General features: G+C 45.7%; 1 protein-coding gene across 4 annotated transcripts in view; it reads left to right on the top strand.

The window, feature by feature from the left end:
* The window catches only part of LOC110529031 (plexin-B1), a 185,574-nt gene that overhangs the window by 156,787 nt on the left and 13,227 nt on the right, over window positions 1-15,560 (top strand). For all 4 annotated transcript variants that reach the window (XM_036984099.1, XM_036984100.1, XM_036984101.1 and 1 more), the window contains 13 exons: window positions 905-1,071; window positions 1,905-2,056; window positions 2,427-2,669; window positions 3,882-4,058; window positions 4,729-4,948; window positions 6,951-7,196; window positions 7,701-7,886; window positions 8,300-8,448; window positions 8,569-8,669; window positions 13,538-13,755; window positions 13,861-14,039; window positions 14,183-14,249; window positions 15,392-15,538. In XM_036984099.1, coding sequence (XP_036839994.1) covers window positions 905-1,071; window positions 1,905-2,056; window positions 2,427-2,669; window positions 3,882-4,058; window positions 4,729-4,948; window positions 6,951-7,196; window positions 7,701-7,886; window positions 8,300-8,448; window positions 8,569-8,669; window positions 13,538-13,755; window positions 13,861-14,039; window positions 14,183-14,249; window positions 15,392-15,538 — 2,252 coding nt within the window. The remainder of the gene's footprint in view (window positions 1-904; window positions 1,072-1,904; window positions 2,057-2,426; window positions 2,670-3,881; window positions 4,059-4,728; window positions 4,949-6,950; window positions 7,197-7,700; window positions 7,887-8,299; window positions 8,449-8,568; window positions 8,670-13,537; window positions 13,756-13,860; window positions 14,040-14,182; window positions 14,250-15,391; window positions 15,539-15,560) is intronic.

Below are 15,560 nucleotides of genomic sequence, written 5' to 3'. Positions count from 1 at the left end.
TCTCCCGCAATGACTGTATTCTCTCTCTCCCGCAATGACTGTATTCTCTCTCTCCCGCAATGACTGTATTCTCTCTCTCCCGCAATGACTGTATTCTCTCTCTCCTGCAATGACTGTATTATCTTTCTCTCTCTGACTGTATTATCTTTCTTTCTCAATGACTGTATTCTCTCTCTCTCTGACTGTATTCTCTCTCTCTCTAACTGTCATCTTCCTCTCTCTCTCAATGACTGTTGTATTATCTCTCTCAATGACTGTTGTATTATCTCTCTCAATGACTGTTGTATTATATCTCTCTCTCTCAATGACTGTTGTATTATCTCTCTCTCTCTCTCTCTCTATGACTGTTGTATTATCTCTCTCTCTCTCTCTATGACTGTTGTATTATCTCTCTCTCTCTCTCTCTCAATGACTGTTGTATTATCTCTCTCTCTCTCTCTCTCAATGACTGTTGTATTATCTCTCTATCTCTCTCTCAATGACTGTATTCTCTCTCAATGACTGTATTATCTTTCCCTCTCTCAATGACTGTATTATCTTTCCCTCTCTATGACTGTATTATCTTTCTCTCTCTCTCAATTACTTTCTCTCTCTCTCACTGACTAGCTTTCTCTCTCTCTCGCAATGACTGTTATCACTCTCTCACTCTCTCGCGCTTGCGCTCTCGCTCTCGCTCTCTCTCAATGACTGTTATATTTCTCTCTCTCTCTCTCAATGACTGTTATATTTCTCTCTCTCTCTCTCTCTCTCTGTTATATTTCTTTCTCTCTCTCTCGCTCTCGCTCTCTCTCAATGACTATTATTGTTGCTTAATGTTTAACTCTACACTATTTCAACATACTGTAAACTCTAAGTCACGCTATCTCTCACAGTCTCTATAACTATCTCTTCCTGTCCCTTCCAGTGACTCTGTACAACTGTTCTGTGGGGCGTTCTGACTGTAGCCAGTGTCACACGGCGGACCAGAAGTATGGCTGTGTGTGGTGTGGAGGGGACCAGTCCACCTGTCTGTACGGAGACTCCTGCAGCGAGCCCCTCGAACAGACCTGCCCCGCCCCCGTCATCCATGCCGTGAGTACCGTCCGTCCACCCCCCCCGTCATCCATGTCGTGAGTACCGTCCGTCCACCCCCCGTCATCCATGCCGTGAGTACCGTCCGTCCACCCCCCCGTCATCCATGTCGTGAGTACCGTCCGTCCACCCCCCCCCCCCCCCCCCCCCGTCATCCATGTCGTGAGTACCGTCCGTCCACCCCCCCGTCATCCATGCCGTGAGTACCGTCCGTCCACCCCCCCGTCCCCCCCGTCATCCATGCCGTGAGTACCGTCCGTCCACCCCCTGTCCCCCCCGTCATCCATGCCGTGAGTACCGTCCGTCCACCCCCCCATCTCCCCCGTCATCCATGCCGTGAGTAGAGTACCGTCCGTCCACCCCCCCGTCATCCATGCCGTGAGTACCGTCCGTCCACCCCCCATCCCCCCCGTCATCCATGCCGTGAGTACCGTCCGTCCACCCCCCCCCGTCCCCTCCGTCATCCATGCCGTGAGTACCGTCCGTCCGTCCACCCCCCCATCCCCCCCGTCATCCATGCCGTGAGTACCGTCCACCCCACCCCATCCCCCCCGTCATCCATGCCGTGAGTACCGTCCGTCCACCCCCCCCCCATCCCCCCGTCAAGAACTCTATCATTGTATTAATGCTCAACACTTTTTAACACTTGACATAGTGTCATAAGTGTGACAGATGTAATTCTCTTAGTTGATGTTCACTAGAATATTTCTGGCTTAACTTAATGGAATGAACCAGAGTCATTTATAGAGATATAACTCTGGAATTACTGTTGTAGTCTTATTGTTGAGTACGAGAAAGAATCCGTTCTAACGTGTTTTATACTTCTGTGTTAGATTGAGCCCCTGTCTGGACTGGTGGAGGGGGGAACCCTGCTGACCATCTCAGGGTCCAACCTGGGCCAGAAGGCTGAGGACATCCTGCACTCTGTCACTGTGGCTGGGGTTTCTTGCTCTGTCATCCCCCACCTCTACGAGGTCTCCTCCAGGTATGGACTGTGAAAGGGAGATACCTAGTCAGTTGTACAACTGAATGTGTTCAACAGAAATGTGTTTTCTGCATTTAACCCAACCCCTCTGAATCAGAGAGGTGCCCCCCTGCCTTAATCAACATCCACGTCTTCGCCGCCCGGGAACAGTGGGTTAACTGCCTTACTCAGGGGCAGCATTACAGATTTTTACCTTGTCAACTTGGGCATTCAATCTAGCAACCTTTTGGTTACTAGTCCAACGCTCTAACCACTAGACTACCTGTCTCTGTGTTAGGTGGGGGAGGAGGTCAACGTGAGTGTGATTACTACTTCCGTGTGAGATTACTATGATTCATAATTATCCTGTATCTGTGTGTGTCCTCTGTAGGATTGTGTGTAAGACCAAAGCCAGTGGGGGAGAGAAGACGGGCCAAGTGTCAGTAGAAGTGAGCGGGGGAGAGTTTGGCCTCTCCAGCCAGAGGTTCAGCTACCAGGATCCGTTTGTGATGGAGGTGTCCCCCCAGAGGGGTCCCAAGGCGGGGGGCACGTCCCTGACCATCACTGGGAGGAACCTGCTCACGGGCCGCCCCTCTGACATCACTGTCACCGTGGGAGGAGTGCAATGTGTCATGTGAGTGATTATGAAACTCACTCATGAACACACATAAAGAGAGACAGATACACAATCCTGTTCACTGTGCTGTACTTCTGTTCTTTACTCTCACCTTCTCTCCTCCTTTCTCTTCTCTCCTCCTCCTTTCTCTTCTCTCCTCCTCCTTTCTCTTCTCTCCTCCTCTCTTCTCTTCTCTCCTCCTCCCTTCTCTTCTCTCCTCCTCCTTCTCTTCTCTCCTCCTCCTTCTCTTCTCTCCTCCTCCTACTCTTCTCTCCTCCTCCCTACTCTTCTCTCCTCCTCCCTACTCTTCTCTCCTCCTCCCTACTCTTCTCTCCTCCTCCCTTCTCTTCTCTCCTCCTCCCTTCTCTTCTCTCCTCCTCCCTTCTCTTCTCTCCTCCCCCACTCCTCTTCTCTCCTCACTTCTCTTCTCTCCTCTCCTCCTCCCTTCTCTTCTCTCCTCCTCCAATCCTGTTCACTGTGCTGTACTTCTGTTCTTTACTCTCACCCTTCTCTCCTCCTCCTTTCTCTTCTCTCCTCCTCCTTTCTCTTCTCTCCTCCTCCCTTCTCTTCTCCTCCCTTCTCTTCTCTCCTCCTCCCTACTCTTCTCTCCTCCTCCATTCTCTTCCCTTCTCTTCTCTCCTCTTCCCTTCTCTTCTCTCCTCCTCCCTTCTCTTCTCTCCTCCTCCCTTCTCTTCTCTCCTCCTCCCTTCTCTTCTCTCCTCCTCCCTTCTCTTCTCTCCTCCTCCCTTCTCTTCTCTCCTCCCCCACTCCTCTTCTCTCCTCCCTCACTCCTCTTCTCTCCTCCCTCACTCCTCTTCTCTCCTCCCTCACTCCTCTTCTCTCCTCCCTCACTCCTCTTCTCTCCTCCCTCACTCCTCTTCTCTCCTCCCTCACTCCTCTTCTCTCCTCCCTCAATCCTCTTCTCTCCTCCCCCACTCCTCTCCTCTCCTCCCCCACTCCTCTTCTCTCCTCCCCCACTCCTCTTCTCTCCTCCCCCACTCCTCTTCTCTCCTCCCCCACTCCTCTTCTCTCCTCCCCCACTCCTCTTCTCTCCTCCCCCACTCCTCTTCTCTCCTCCCCCACTCCTCTTCTCTCCTCCCTCACTCCTCTTCTCTCCTCCCTCACTCCTCTTCTCTCCTCCCTCACTCCTCTTCTCTCCTCCCCCACTCCTCTTCTCTCCTCCCCCACTCCTCTTCTCTCCTCCCCCACTCCCCTTCTCTCCTCCCCCAGTTTATCAGAGGCCCAGGATGACAGTGTGGTGTGTGTGACGGGCAGCAGCAACAGGACGGGTGATCACCGCGTGACGCTTCACTATGGCAACAGCCAGCGCCACCTTCACGAGTCAGCCTACAGCTTCACCCCCAACCCCAACATCACCCAGGCTGCGCCCGCCAAGAGCTTCCTCAGGTGTGTGTGTGTGTGTGTGACCTCTTACAGATCTATAGATGTGTCACTTGAAATGAACTGAAGTTGGTTTACGTGAACTTCGCTTAAGGGAACGTCTTGATAAAAATGATCTTAAGTTGAGTGGACTTCACCCCACTGGACTGAAACACTCGAGTGGACACTCAATATGGCTGCAAGTCTGACCATCACAGAACGTTAACTTGAATGGGAATTACCATTCTAGTAGTTATATTTCTACGTTCATGATGAAACATTGTCCTTCTTATCTCTGTGTGTAGCAGTGTCTGTCTGGTCCATCTAAAGTTCAGAGTCCCAGGCCCCACTCATACATACAAATGGGAGACTGAGTGAACAAAACATTAAGAACACCTGCTCTTTCCTTGACATAGACAAACCAGGTGAATCCAAGTGAAAGCTATGATCCCTTATTGATGTCACTTGTTAAATCCACTTCAATCAGTGTAGATGAAGGGAGGACACAGGTTAAAGAAGGATTTATAAGCCTAAATTCAGTGTCCCTGGCCCCACTCATACAGGTGTTGTGACACATCTCCTCCCTCTCTGTTTGTGTAGAGGTGGGTGTCTGCGCTTTGTGTTGGGCCACAACCTTTTCGTTCTAGTAATTGTATTTCTATGGGTTTGTGACATTTCCTCCCCTCTCTGTGTATAGCGGTGGCCGTCTGATCTTCGTGTCGGGTCACAACCTGGATGTGGTACAGCAACCTAACATGTTGGTCACTGTGTTCCCCTGGGAGTCCATCCCCCAGAGGAGAAGGAGGAGGAGTGGAGGAGAAAGGGAGCATGAGACAGAGGACAAGGTTCTGTGGAGGCATCGCAGGATCGTACCGGAGCCCAACTGCCCTGGGGACCCAGTCTGCTCCATCATACAGGTGTGTGGTGAGGGAAGGAGAGTGGGTGGTGAGGGAAGGAGAGTGGGTGGTGAGTGTGTTTCAGGACTGTATAGATGAAATGTATCTTTCTCCTGTATTTTGTAGAATCTATTCTAAGAAGTAATATTGTAACTTTTTTTATTTTTTATATTTTTTATTTCACCTTTATTTAACCAGGTAGGCTAGTTGAGAACAAGTTCTAATTTCAACTGCGACCTGGCCAAGATAAAGCAAAGCAGTGCGACAAAAAGTTACACATGGGATAAACAAAAGTACAGTCAATAACAGAAAAATCTATATACAGTGCGTGCAAATGGAGTAAGGAGGTAAGGCAATAAATAGGCCATAGTAGCGAAGTAATTACAATTTAGCAAATTAACACTGGAGTGATAGATGTGCAGATGATGATGTGCAAGTAGAAATACTGGTGTGCAAAAGAGCAAAAAAAGTCAATAAAAACAATATGGGGATGAGGTAGGTAGTTGGATGGGCTATTTACAGATGGGCTATGTATAGCTGCAGTGATCGGTAAGCTGCTGAAGTTAGTGAGGGAGATGTAAGTCTCCAATTTCATCAATTTATGCAATTCGTTTCAGTAATTGGCAGCAGAGAACTGGAAGGAAAGGCGGCCAAAGAGGTGTTGGCTTTGGGGATGACCAGTGAAATATACCTGCTGGAGCGCGTGCTACGGGTGGGTGTTGTTACGGTGACCAGTGAGCTGAGAAGGCGGAGCTTTACCTAGCAAAGTCTAATAGATGACCTGGAGCCAGTGGGTCTGGTGACGAATATGTAGCGAGGGCCAGCTGACGAGAGCATACAGGTCGCAGTAGTGGGTGGTATATGGGCCTTTGGTGACAATACGGATGGCACTGTGATAGACTGAATCCAGTTTGCTGAGTAGAGTGTTGGAGGCTATTTTGTAAATGACATCACTGAAGTCGAGGATCGGTAGGAAAGTCAGTTTTACGAGGTCAAGTTTGGCAGCGTGAGTGAAGGAGGCTTTGTTGCGAAATAGGAAGCTGATTCTAGATTTAACTTGGATTGGAGATGTTTGATGTGAGTCTGGAAGGAGAGTTTACAGTCTAACCAGACACCTAGGTATTTGTAGTTGTCCACATATTCTAGGTCAGAACCGTCCAGAGTAGTGATGCTAGTCGGGCGGGCGGGTGCGGGCAGCGATCGGTTGAGGAGCATGCATTTAGTTTTACTAGCATTTAAGAGCAGTTGGAGGCCACGGAAGGAGTGTTGTCTGGCATTGAAGCTTGTTTGGAGGTTTGTTAACACAGTGTCCAAAGAAGGGCCAGATGTATACAGAATGGTGTCGTCTGCGTAGAGGTGGATCAGAGCATCACCAGCAGTAAGAGCAACATCATTGATATATACAGAGAAAAGAGTCGGCCCAAGAATTGAACACTGTGGTACCCTCATGGAGACTGCCAGAGGTCTGGACAACAGGCCCTCCAATTTGACAAACTGAACTCTATCTGAGAAGTAGTTGGTGAAGCAGGCGAGGCTGTCATTAGAGAAAACAAGGCTGTTTAGTCTGCCGATAAGATTACGGTGATGGCGGTTATCAATGGCGGTTATGATATTGTTTTGTACCTTGAGATTGGCCGGGGGGCACCCATGACCAGCTCGGAAACTGTATTGCACAGTGGAGAAGGTACGGTGGGATTCGAAATGGTCAGTGATCTGTTTGTTAACTTGGCTTTCGAAGACTTTGGAAAGGCAGGGAAGGATAGATATAGGTCTGTAACAGTTTGGGTCTAGAGTGTCACCCCCTTTGAAGAGGGGGATGACCGCGGCAGCTTTCCTATCTTTAGGAATCTCGGAAGATACGAAAGAGAAGTTGAACAGACTAGTAGTTTCTACCCTGCTGCCCTCCATCTTGGGTTATTTAAAAGTGCTTTGTGACAACTGCTGATGTAAAAAGTGCTTTATAAATGCATTTGATTGATGGATTGATTTACCCCTCCCCCTCTTCTCTATCTCCCTCCACCAGTACATGGAGCGTTGCGAGGTCAACTCGTCCAGTCTGATCCTGTGCCGGAGCCCGGCATTGGAGCCCTCTGTGTGGGGCTCGCAGGTGGACGTGGCCTTCCTCCTGGACAACCTGCGCTTCCCGTTTGGTGCCGTCAGCCCCCAGGGGGCATTTAGCTATGAGCCCAACCCCGTGCTGCACCCGCTCAACCAGCAGGAGCCCCTCAAGCCCTACCGCTACAACCCAGGAAGCTTTATTCAGCTGGAGGTTAGCATTGTCCGCTAGCTGTTACTCTATCAACTTGTTAAATAAGCTGCTGGAGGTTAGCATTGTCCGCTAGCTGCTACTCTCTCAACTTGGTAAATAAGCTGCTGGAGGCTAGCCAGCTTCAGGCTAACAGCATGTACAGTTGACAGCTGGAGGTTAGCATTACCCGCTAGCTACTACTATAAAGCCAAGGCAAGGGGATAGAATGGAAATGATGTCTTATTTCTATATTTTATTGCAAGACTCCACTCAACTCAAAGACCTTGCAGCTGAAAGTTGCAGTCGCAAATAAAACGCTTCATTCTATCCCCCTGTCTGTTTAGTGGAAGGCTAGACTCCCTTGAAAGAGAGACCTGCACATTGGGGAAATAGAGGAATGTTCCAAAGAAAAGGAATACAGAAGTTGATTCCAGCATGATGCTCAATGTGGTAATATCTTCTCTCTTTCGCCCTCTCTTCATCTCATACTCCCTGTCTTTCTATGTCTCTCTCCCCCCTCCCTAGGGTGAGAACTTGGACCTGGCCATCTCTAAAGAGGAGGTGGTGGTGTTGGTGGGGGAGGGGGTGTGTGCTGTGAAGACCCTGACCAGGAACCACCTGTACTGCGAGCCCCCACCCCAGCAGCCCTTCCCGGGACCCCCCAATGGCGGAAGGAAACGCGAGGGTGCCGACACATTGCCCGAGTTCACCGTGAGTTCACTTCTGCCTCTGCAGTTCCGTTCCTGTACGGACTGTCCTGAGGACAAACATACACATTACAGTACACAAGATGGATAAGAGCATTAATTCCAACACAATAGGGCTGTGTCTAAAAACATTATTAGTTGTCAAATCCTTGCTTCCTCTGTCCTTGTTTCCTCCGTTTCTCACTTCTTTCTCAAGGCGCATTGGAGGAGAGGATCCAAGGTCCCTCCCTCGGACCTTGTCCTCCAATGCGCTTTAAGAGAGAGAGAGATATTGAGGAAATAAAAATGGGAGGACTGAGTCGACAGTAAGGTTTTCTGATAAAAGCACGGTTGACACATCTCAGTAGTCTCTTTTGGCTCCCTAACCCCAGCTTGTACAGCCTAGCGCCATAGCAGATTTGTCTGTGTGTGTTCCAGGTCCACATGGGCAACCTGAACTTCTCCCTGGGCATGGTGCAGTACGACATCCTCAGCCTGTCCACCTTCCCCCTGGAGGCCCAGGTAGGGGTGGGCGTGGGGGCCTCCATCCTAGCCCTCATCGTCCTCATCATAGTGCTCATCTACAGGTATGTGTGTGTGCACAGGTATTTGTTTACGTGAACCTTCTTTATCTTGGGATGTCTCTAATGTGTTTTTTTGTGTGTGTGTGTGTGTGTGTGTGTGTGTGTGTGTGTGTGTGTCAACAGGAGGAAGAGTAAACAGGCTCTGAGGGACTACAAGAAGGTTCAGATCCAACTGGAGAACCTGGAGACCAGTGTGAGAGACCGCTGCAAGAAGGAGTTCACAGGTCAGACCCCAACACTAATTAATCCATAAAAATAGAATTACTAGAACCTACATCCCCTTTCAAGTCAATGGCCATAATGAGGGTTCCCATAACTAGGAGCTACAAGCACATGCATTATATTTCAATGCACCAACCTTCTCCCCCACAAGCAGAGTTAGAGGGATATAGAGAGAGGCCGTGGTATATTGTGAGAGAAGTGACAAAAAAGAGTTGGGGATACTGCTGCGAGAAAGAGTTGGGGATACTGCTGCGAGAAAGAGTCGGGGATACTGCTGCGAGAAAGAGTCGGGGATACTGCTGCGAGAAAGAGTCGGGGATACTGCTGCGAGAAAGAGTCGGGGATACTGCTGCGAGAAAGAGTCGGGGATACTGCTGCGAGAAAGAGTCGGGGATACTGCTGCGAGAAAGAGTCGGGGATACTGCTGCGAGAAAGAGTCGGGGATACTGCTGCGAGAAAGGAGTCGGGGATACTGCTGCGAGAAAGGAGTCGGGGATACTGCTGCGAGAAAGGAGTCGGGGATACTGCTGCGAGAAAGGAGTCGGGGATACTGCTGCGAGAAAGGAGTCGGGGATACTGCTGCGAGAAAGGAGTCGGGGATACTGCTGCGAGAAAGGAGTCGGGGATACTGCTGCGAGAAAGGAGTCGGGGATACTGCTGCGAGAAAGGAGTCGGGGATACTGCTGCGAGAAAGGAGTCGGGGATACTGCTGCGAGAAAGGAGTCGGGGATACTGCTGCGAGAAAGGAGTCGGGGATACTGCTGCGAGAAAGGAGTCGGGGATACTGCTGCGAGAAAGAGTCGGGGATACTGCTGCGAGAAAGAGTCGGGGATACTGCTGCGGTAAAGAGTTCCCAGTTCAGTCACACACCACAGCAGACAGTATAAATAGAACAGCGGTTGGGCACTTCTGGTCCTGGAGGGTGGCAGGGTACAGGATTTTGTTCCAGCCCAGCACTAACACACCTGAATCTCTCCGAAAAAGACAGAGAGATGTGATATGAGGGAGGAAAAGACATGGGAAGAGAGACATTTCAATATATTACTAACCCTCCAATAGGAGAGACATGGGAAGAGAGATTTCAATATATTACTAACCCTCCAATAGGAGAGACATGGGAAGAGAGATTTCAATATATTACTAACCCTCCAATAGGAGAGACATGGGAAGAGAGATTTCAAAAATTACTAACCCTCCAATAGGAGAGACATGGGAAGAGAGACATTTCAATATATTACTAACCACCCAATAGGGAAGTAGCAGGCTCTTTCTATATTTCTCACCTATCCAATCCTTTCAGTTTGTGAACCCTGATGGAACTCTGATAGAATATCCAATCATTTCAGTGTGTGAACCCTGATAGAACTCTGATAGAATATCCAATCCTTTCAGTTTGTGAACCCTGATAGAAGTTGGGAAAAAAAGAAAAACGAGATGCTTGAGAACCCCCTGTGTGTTTATTTATCCTTGATGCGGATGGATCCATTTTGTTTTTGAACTTTTTTTAATAAAATGATATCATATAATCCCTGTGCGTATGAAATGTCTTCAAATTCCACTCAGTGGGCTTCTGACAATAACAAGTTTAATTTTGGCCCCGCTCCTCGCCCAATGTCAACATTCATTGCTTTTGATGCAATAGCACAATTCTCAGCATCTAGTTTCAATGTCAGCAGTCCATCGTTCAGTCGGACTAAAATAAACTTTATTGTCCAGATCAAAGTGTGGAAACTTGGCTCTCCACTGACTTTCACTGGAGTGGCGGGGACTGAGTGGACACACACAGACACTCTCTAACACAAAAAAAAAAGAAACGAAATACAGGAAGAGTCCACTGCTAGTTGCCATCTGTGGACAATGTTTACATACAGGTCTTCAATGAGCTTCGATACGGCTGCAGTAAGGCCAACTACGGCTGTTGCACAGAAAGCACATCGATTGGCTGATTCATTGTAAGCTTTGCATCGTGTTGGAGATTTTAACGTAACATTGAAGTTACATATCTGTAATGCCTATTGAGAAGTTTTTTGGCTATTGGACCAGGTCTCTCTTGGAAAATAGATATTATCTCAATGAGAAAAAAAACTGTATAAATAAAGGTAAAATAAAAAAAAAACATTTTTTGTGTGTTTGTATATTGTTGTATTTCAAATTTGTGTGACTGTCCTTGTGTATCAGTGCTTTGTTACTTGTCTTGTTTAGTTTATTGTGGACCACAGGAAGAAGCTGCTCTTTTAACTATTCCTGTTTATTTGTTGTATTTATTCCTCCTCTTATCTTTCTATTATTTTTCTCTCTGCATTGTTGGGAACACCTGTTGTTTGAGACATACATTTTTTGGGGGATTTGCCGCCTTTGCAACAGCTAACGGGGATCCAAATAAACCAAACAAATAAAAGTCAGCCCTTTTTTGATTGGCACATGTTCCGAGCAAGGTCACACCCCCTTGTATGGGACACTTTTAAATGTACTTTTAGAGGCCATACAATACTCATCATTAAAACAAAAGCGGTTTAGGTTAAAAGAGATTAGACTAATAAAGGAAATAGAGGAAGTAACAGTGTAGGTAGATTGTAATGGAAACTGAACTATAGAGGCACAAAATAGGTTAGAGGAAAAATAAAAAGAATTGGAGGTACCTATTCAAGAACAATTATGTATAATGAATTACAAAAATAAAGGGAATTGTGTGGAAAATGGTGAATCTTCAACATAGAAATGCTACCAAAAAGAATTTACAGAAAGTCGTTACAAATGGAGTCATCCATTATTCACCAAATTATATTTTGAAAGAGGAAGCAAAATATTTTAAGCTCCTCCATTTACACTGAATGATGTTAACTGGAGGATTTCTTTCATAATAATAATAATAATAATAATAATAATAATGTAAAATGTACAGAAAGACCTGTGTGAAGGCCAACTTACAGAAGAGGAACTTTTTTTGGCAATTAAATATTTTCAGTCTGGAACAACACCCGGGCTTGATGGTATACCAGTAGAGATTTCTTTTTTTTAATGTACTCAGTCTTATGACAATGGTAGACTTTCAGGTACTCAACAAGAAGGTCTGATTTCATTACTACTAAAACAGGATTCAGGTGGTACGTATAAAGATCCAGTCCATTAAAAAAAAAAAAACTGGAGGCCTCTTACACTTCAATGTTGTGATGTGAAAATCCTGGCGAAATGCATAGCACATAGAATAAACAAGGTTTTACCAGATATTGTTCATCCTGATCAGACAGGTTTTTTTATATGGACGATATATTGGCGATAATATACGAGAATTATTTGAAACAATTGAACACTATGAAACATCAAAGATACCAGGCCTGGTCTTCATAGCAGATTTTGAAAAGGCGTTTGATAAAGTACAACTAGAATTTATATATAAATGCCTGGATTACTTTAATTTCGCTAAATCTCTTATACAGTGGTTTAAGTTATGTACAGCAACCCCAGATGTAAAATAGTAAATAATTGTTACTTCTCAGAAAATATTGAGCTTTTAAGTGGAGTAACACAAGGCTGTCCATTGTCTCCATATTTTTTTTTATGGCCATTGAGATGGATCTAATTTTAATAGCTAGCAACAAGAACATCAAGAGGTTAGAAATCCAGGGGATAAAAACTAAAGTCCGAAATCTGGATCCCTGCACAGTCTCATTGAAGATCTTGATAACTTTTCTAGCCTCTCTGGACTAAAACCTAATTATGACAAGTGTACCATATTGCTTATTGGATTGTTTAAAAAAATGTGTTTACACTACCTTGTAGTTTACCAATTAAAATGGGTGGATGGTAAAGTTAGACAAACTTGGTATTCACATCTCAAAAAATATAAATGAACTTACCACAATCAATGTTTGCAAAAATAGATAAGATTCTATTCTAAATAGATAAATACTTGTCTATTTATGGAAAAATCACATTGATTAACTCTTTGGTCCTATCACAGTTTACTTACTTACTAATGGCACTGCCTACTCCAGACAACTCGTTTTTTAAATCATATGAGCAAAAAAAATATTTAATTTTATTTGGAATGCTAAGCCAGACAAAATTAAACATGCCTATTTATATAATAATTATGAGTTTGGGGGACTAAAATAGTTAAATATTAAAGCTTTAAACCCTCACTAAAAGCTTCACTCATACATAAGTTATACTAAAACCCCAAATAGTTATCCAGTAGATTATTAAGAAAGGCTCATCCTTTGTTCAAAAATTGCCTTTTTGCTTTTATACAGGTTACAACTTCTCATTTCGGACTAATTGAAAATGACATTTTGTTGAAAGTATCGCCCTTTCTTAAACGAGCCATACAAAGCTGGTTACAATTTCAGTTTTATCCTCCAGAAAAGATTGAACAAATATTACAACAAATGTTAGTGTTAGTGTTGGTCGATTTGGAAAGCCATAGTCAGTCAATAAATAATATGATAATAGTCGTAGGAACGTTTTTCATCTTTAGCTCACAATCTGTGGATTCTATACTATTAGAAAGGTTCAACGTGTATGTAAAACATCACAATTGAAAATACATGGCACATGGAAACCAAATGAAGGTGGTCTATGGTGATAGGTGGGAGTGGCTGAGGGTTGGGATTTTATTTTATTTTTTATTTTACCTTTATTTAACTAGGCAAGTCAGTTAAGAACAATGTTATTTTCAATGACGGCCTAGGAACAGTGGGTTAATGGCCTTGTTCAGGGGCAGAATGACAGCATTAATGTACATGTAAAATGTAGCACAAAAGCTGTAAAAAAACCAACAAGATATGTGTCCTCCAAATAGGGGGGGTTAATAAAAAAATATAAAGTTACACCCCCTTAACCTTTTGAACTCCTCACCCTGCTCCCCTAGACCTGATGACGGAGATGATGGACATGTCCAGTGACCTGGTGGGCTCGGGCATCCCCTTCCTGGACTACCGGCGCTATGCCGAGCGGATCTTCTTCCCGGGCCACCGCGAGTCGCCCCTGCGGAGGGATCTGGACGTACAGGAGAGTCGGCGGGCCACAGTGGAGCAGGGCCTGGTGCAGCTCTCTAACCTGCTCAACAGCAAACTCTTCCTCACCAAGGTAGGGGGACAGTGATGATGATTGGTGAAAGAACTGGACCGATTCTTACTATGTTATTGGACTCTTGATAGTCTAAAACAAGTTTGTCTTCCACCTCGCTACCAGTTCATCCATACTCTAGAGAGCCAGCGGACGTTCTCACCAAGGGACCGGGCCTACGTGGCCTCTCTCCTGACTGTGGCGCTGCATGGTAAACTGGAGTACTTCACAGACATCCTCAAGACCCTGCTCAATGATCTGGTGGAGCAGTACGTGGTCAAGAACCCTAAACTCATGCTGCGGAGGTAAGATAGGAAGAGATTTGGGGGGGTGTAGGTCAGGGTGTGTGGGTGGGGGGGTGGGGCTGTACGTCAGGGTGTGGGGGGGGGGGTATAGGCCAGGGTGTGTCGGAGAAGAGAATATGTGAAAGTGATTTTTTGCTTTACAGAACAGAGACAGTGGTGGAGAAGCTGCTGACCAACTGGATGTCCATCAGCCTCTATGCTTTCCTCAGGGTGAGTCGGAATCACAGGAATGATTTCCTCACAGAGGAGGAAATGATTAGTCTGGCTGACACCAGTCTTCCTGACTTCAGGGTCTGGAAAGGTTCCTTGATGTTGATGGCACGAAGTGTCAGTTAATGAAAAGGGCTGTTCTTTTTTTAAGCTGATTTTTACTGTGTATTTCTCACTCCAACACCTACATGTACAACCACAAACAGACCCTGGGGGCACCGCACCCCTTCTAATACAACGGTTGGATTTTCAAATCCAAACAAAGTGAGGTCCAAACCTCTAAGGAAAGAGAAAAGCATTTAAGAGAACCAATCAAAGCTCAACCCCTTTCTGCGCGAATATTGCATTTACAGTATTCTTATCCAGAGCAGTATGTCACAGCTCTCTCTCTCTGTGTTCCACATGAGTCGTGTCAGGACTGAGTACATCCTTGAAGTAATCACTGTTTAGCCACAATTGGACAGAAATGAAAGGACACCACCACATGGCTTTCAGCTGTTCAGTCATTTCTAATCAGTAATGACTTCAAGGAAGGAAGGATGCACTTTCAAAGAATTCCGACTAGCCCTAGGCTTTATTCCAGGGTTGTGAATCTTGGCTATGTTATCCATGACAGTTTTAAGCAGACTTGGCTATCTATATCTTACCTGGGTCAAATGGCTACTAGCATTAGCATTCATTAGCAAGCGAAATGGAGGAATACATTTTTAGCATGTTGGTAAATGTCATGTCTCCTCGTCTTTCCCAGGACAATGATTGTTAGCATGATGCTAATTGTTTGCCGGATTGGTTATCATGATGTTAACTGTTTACATACATTTGTTAGTATTATGCTGACTGTTCACCTGATTTGTTAGTATTATGCTGACTGTTTAGTTGATTTGTTAGCATTATGCTGACTGTTTACTTGATTTGTTAGCATTATGCTGACTGTTTACTTGATTTGTTAGCATTATGCTGACTGTTTACTTGATTTGTTAGCATTATGCTGACTGTTTACTTGATTTGTTAGCATTATGCTGACTGTTTACCTGATTTGTTAGCATTATGCTGACTGTTTATCTGATTTGTTAACACGATGCTAATTGTTTACCTGTTTCGCTAGCATGATGCTAACTGTTGTTGTCTCCCCCTCTCTCCAGGACTCTGCAGGTGAGTCTCTCTACATGTTGTTCAGGGCTATCAAGCACCAGGTGGACAAGGGGCCGGTGGACGCGGTGACTGGCAAGGCCAAATACACGCTCAATGACAACCGTCTCCTCCGAGAGGATGTTGAGTACAAGACCCTGGTGAGAATACACACACTCAGAC

This window comes from Oncorhynchus mykiss, chromosome 7, assembly GCF_013265735.2.
Source record: "Oncorhynchus mykiss isolate Arlee chromosome 7, USDA_OmykA_1.1, whole genome shotgun sequence".
Classification (NCBI taxonomy): Eukaryota; Metazoa; Chordata; class Actinopteri; order Salmoniformes; family Salmonidae; genus Oncorhynchus; species Oncorhynchus mykiss.
Note: the sequence above shows the minus strand (reverse complement) of the source record. Positions and strands in the feature narration are given on the sequence as shown.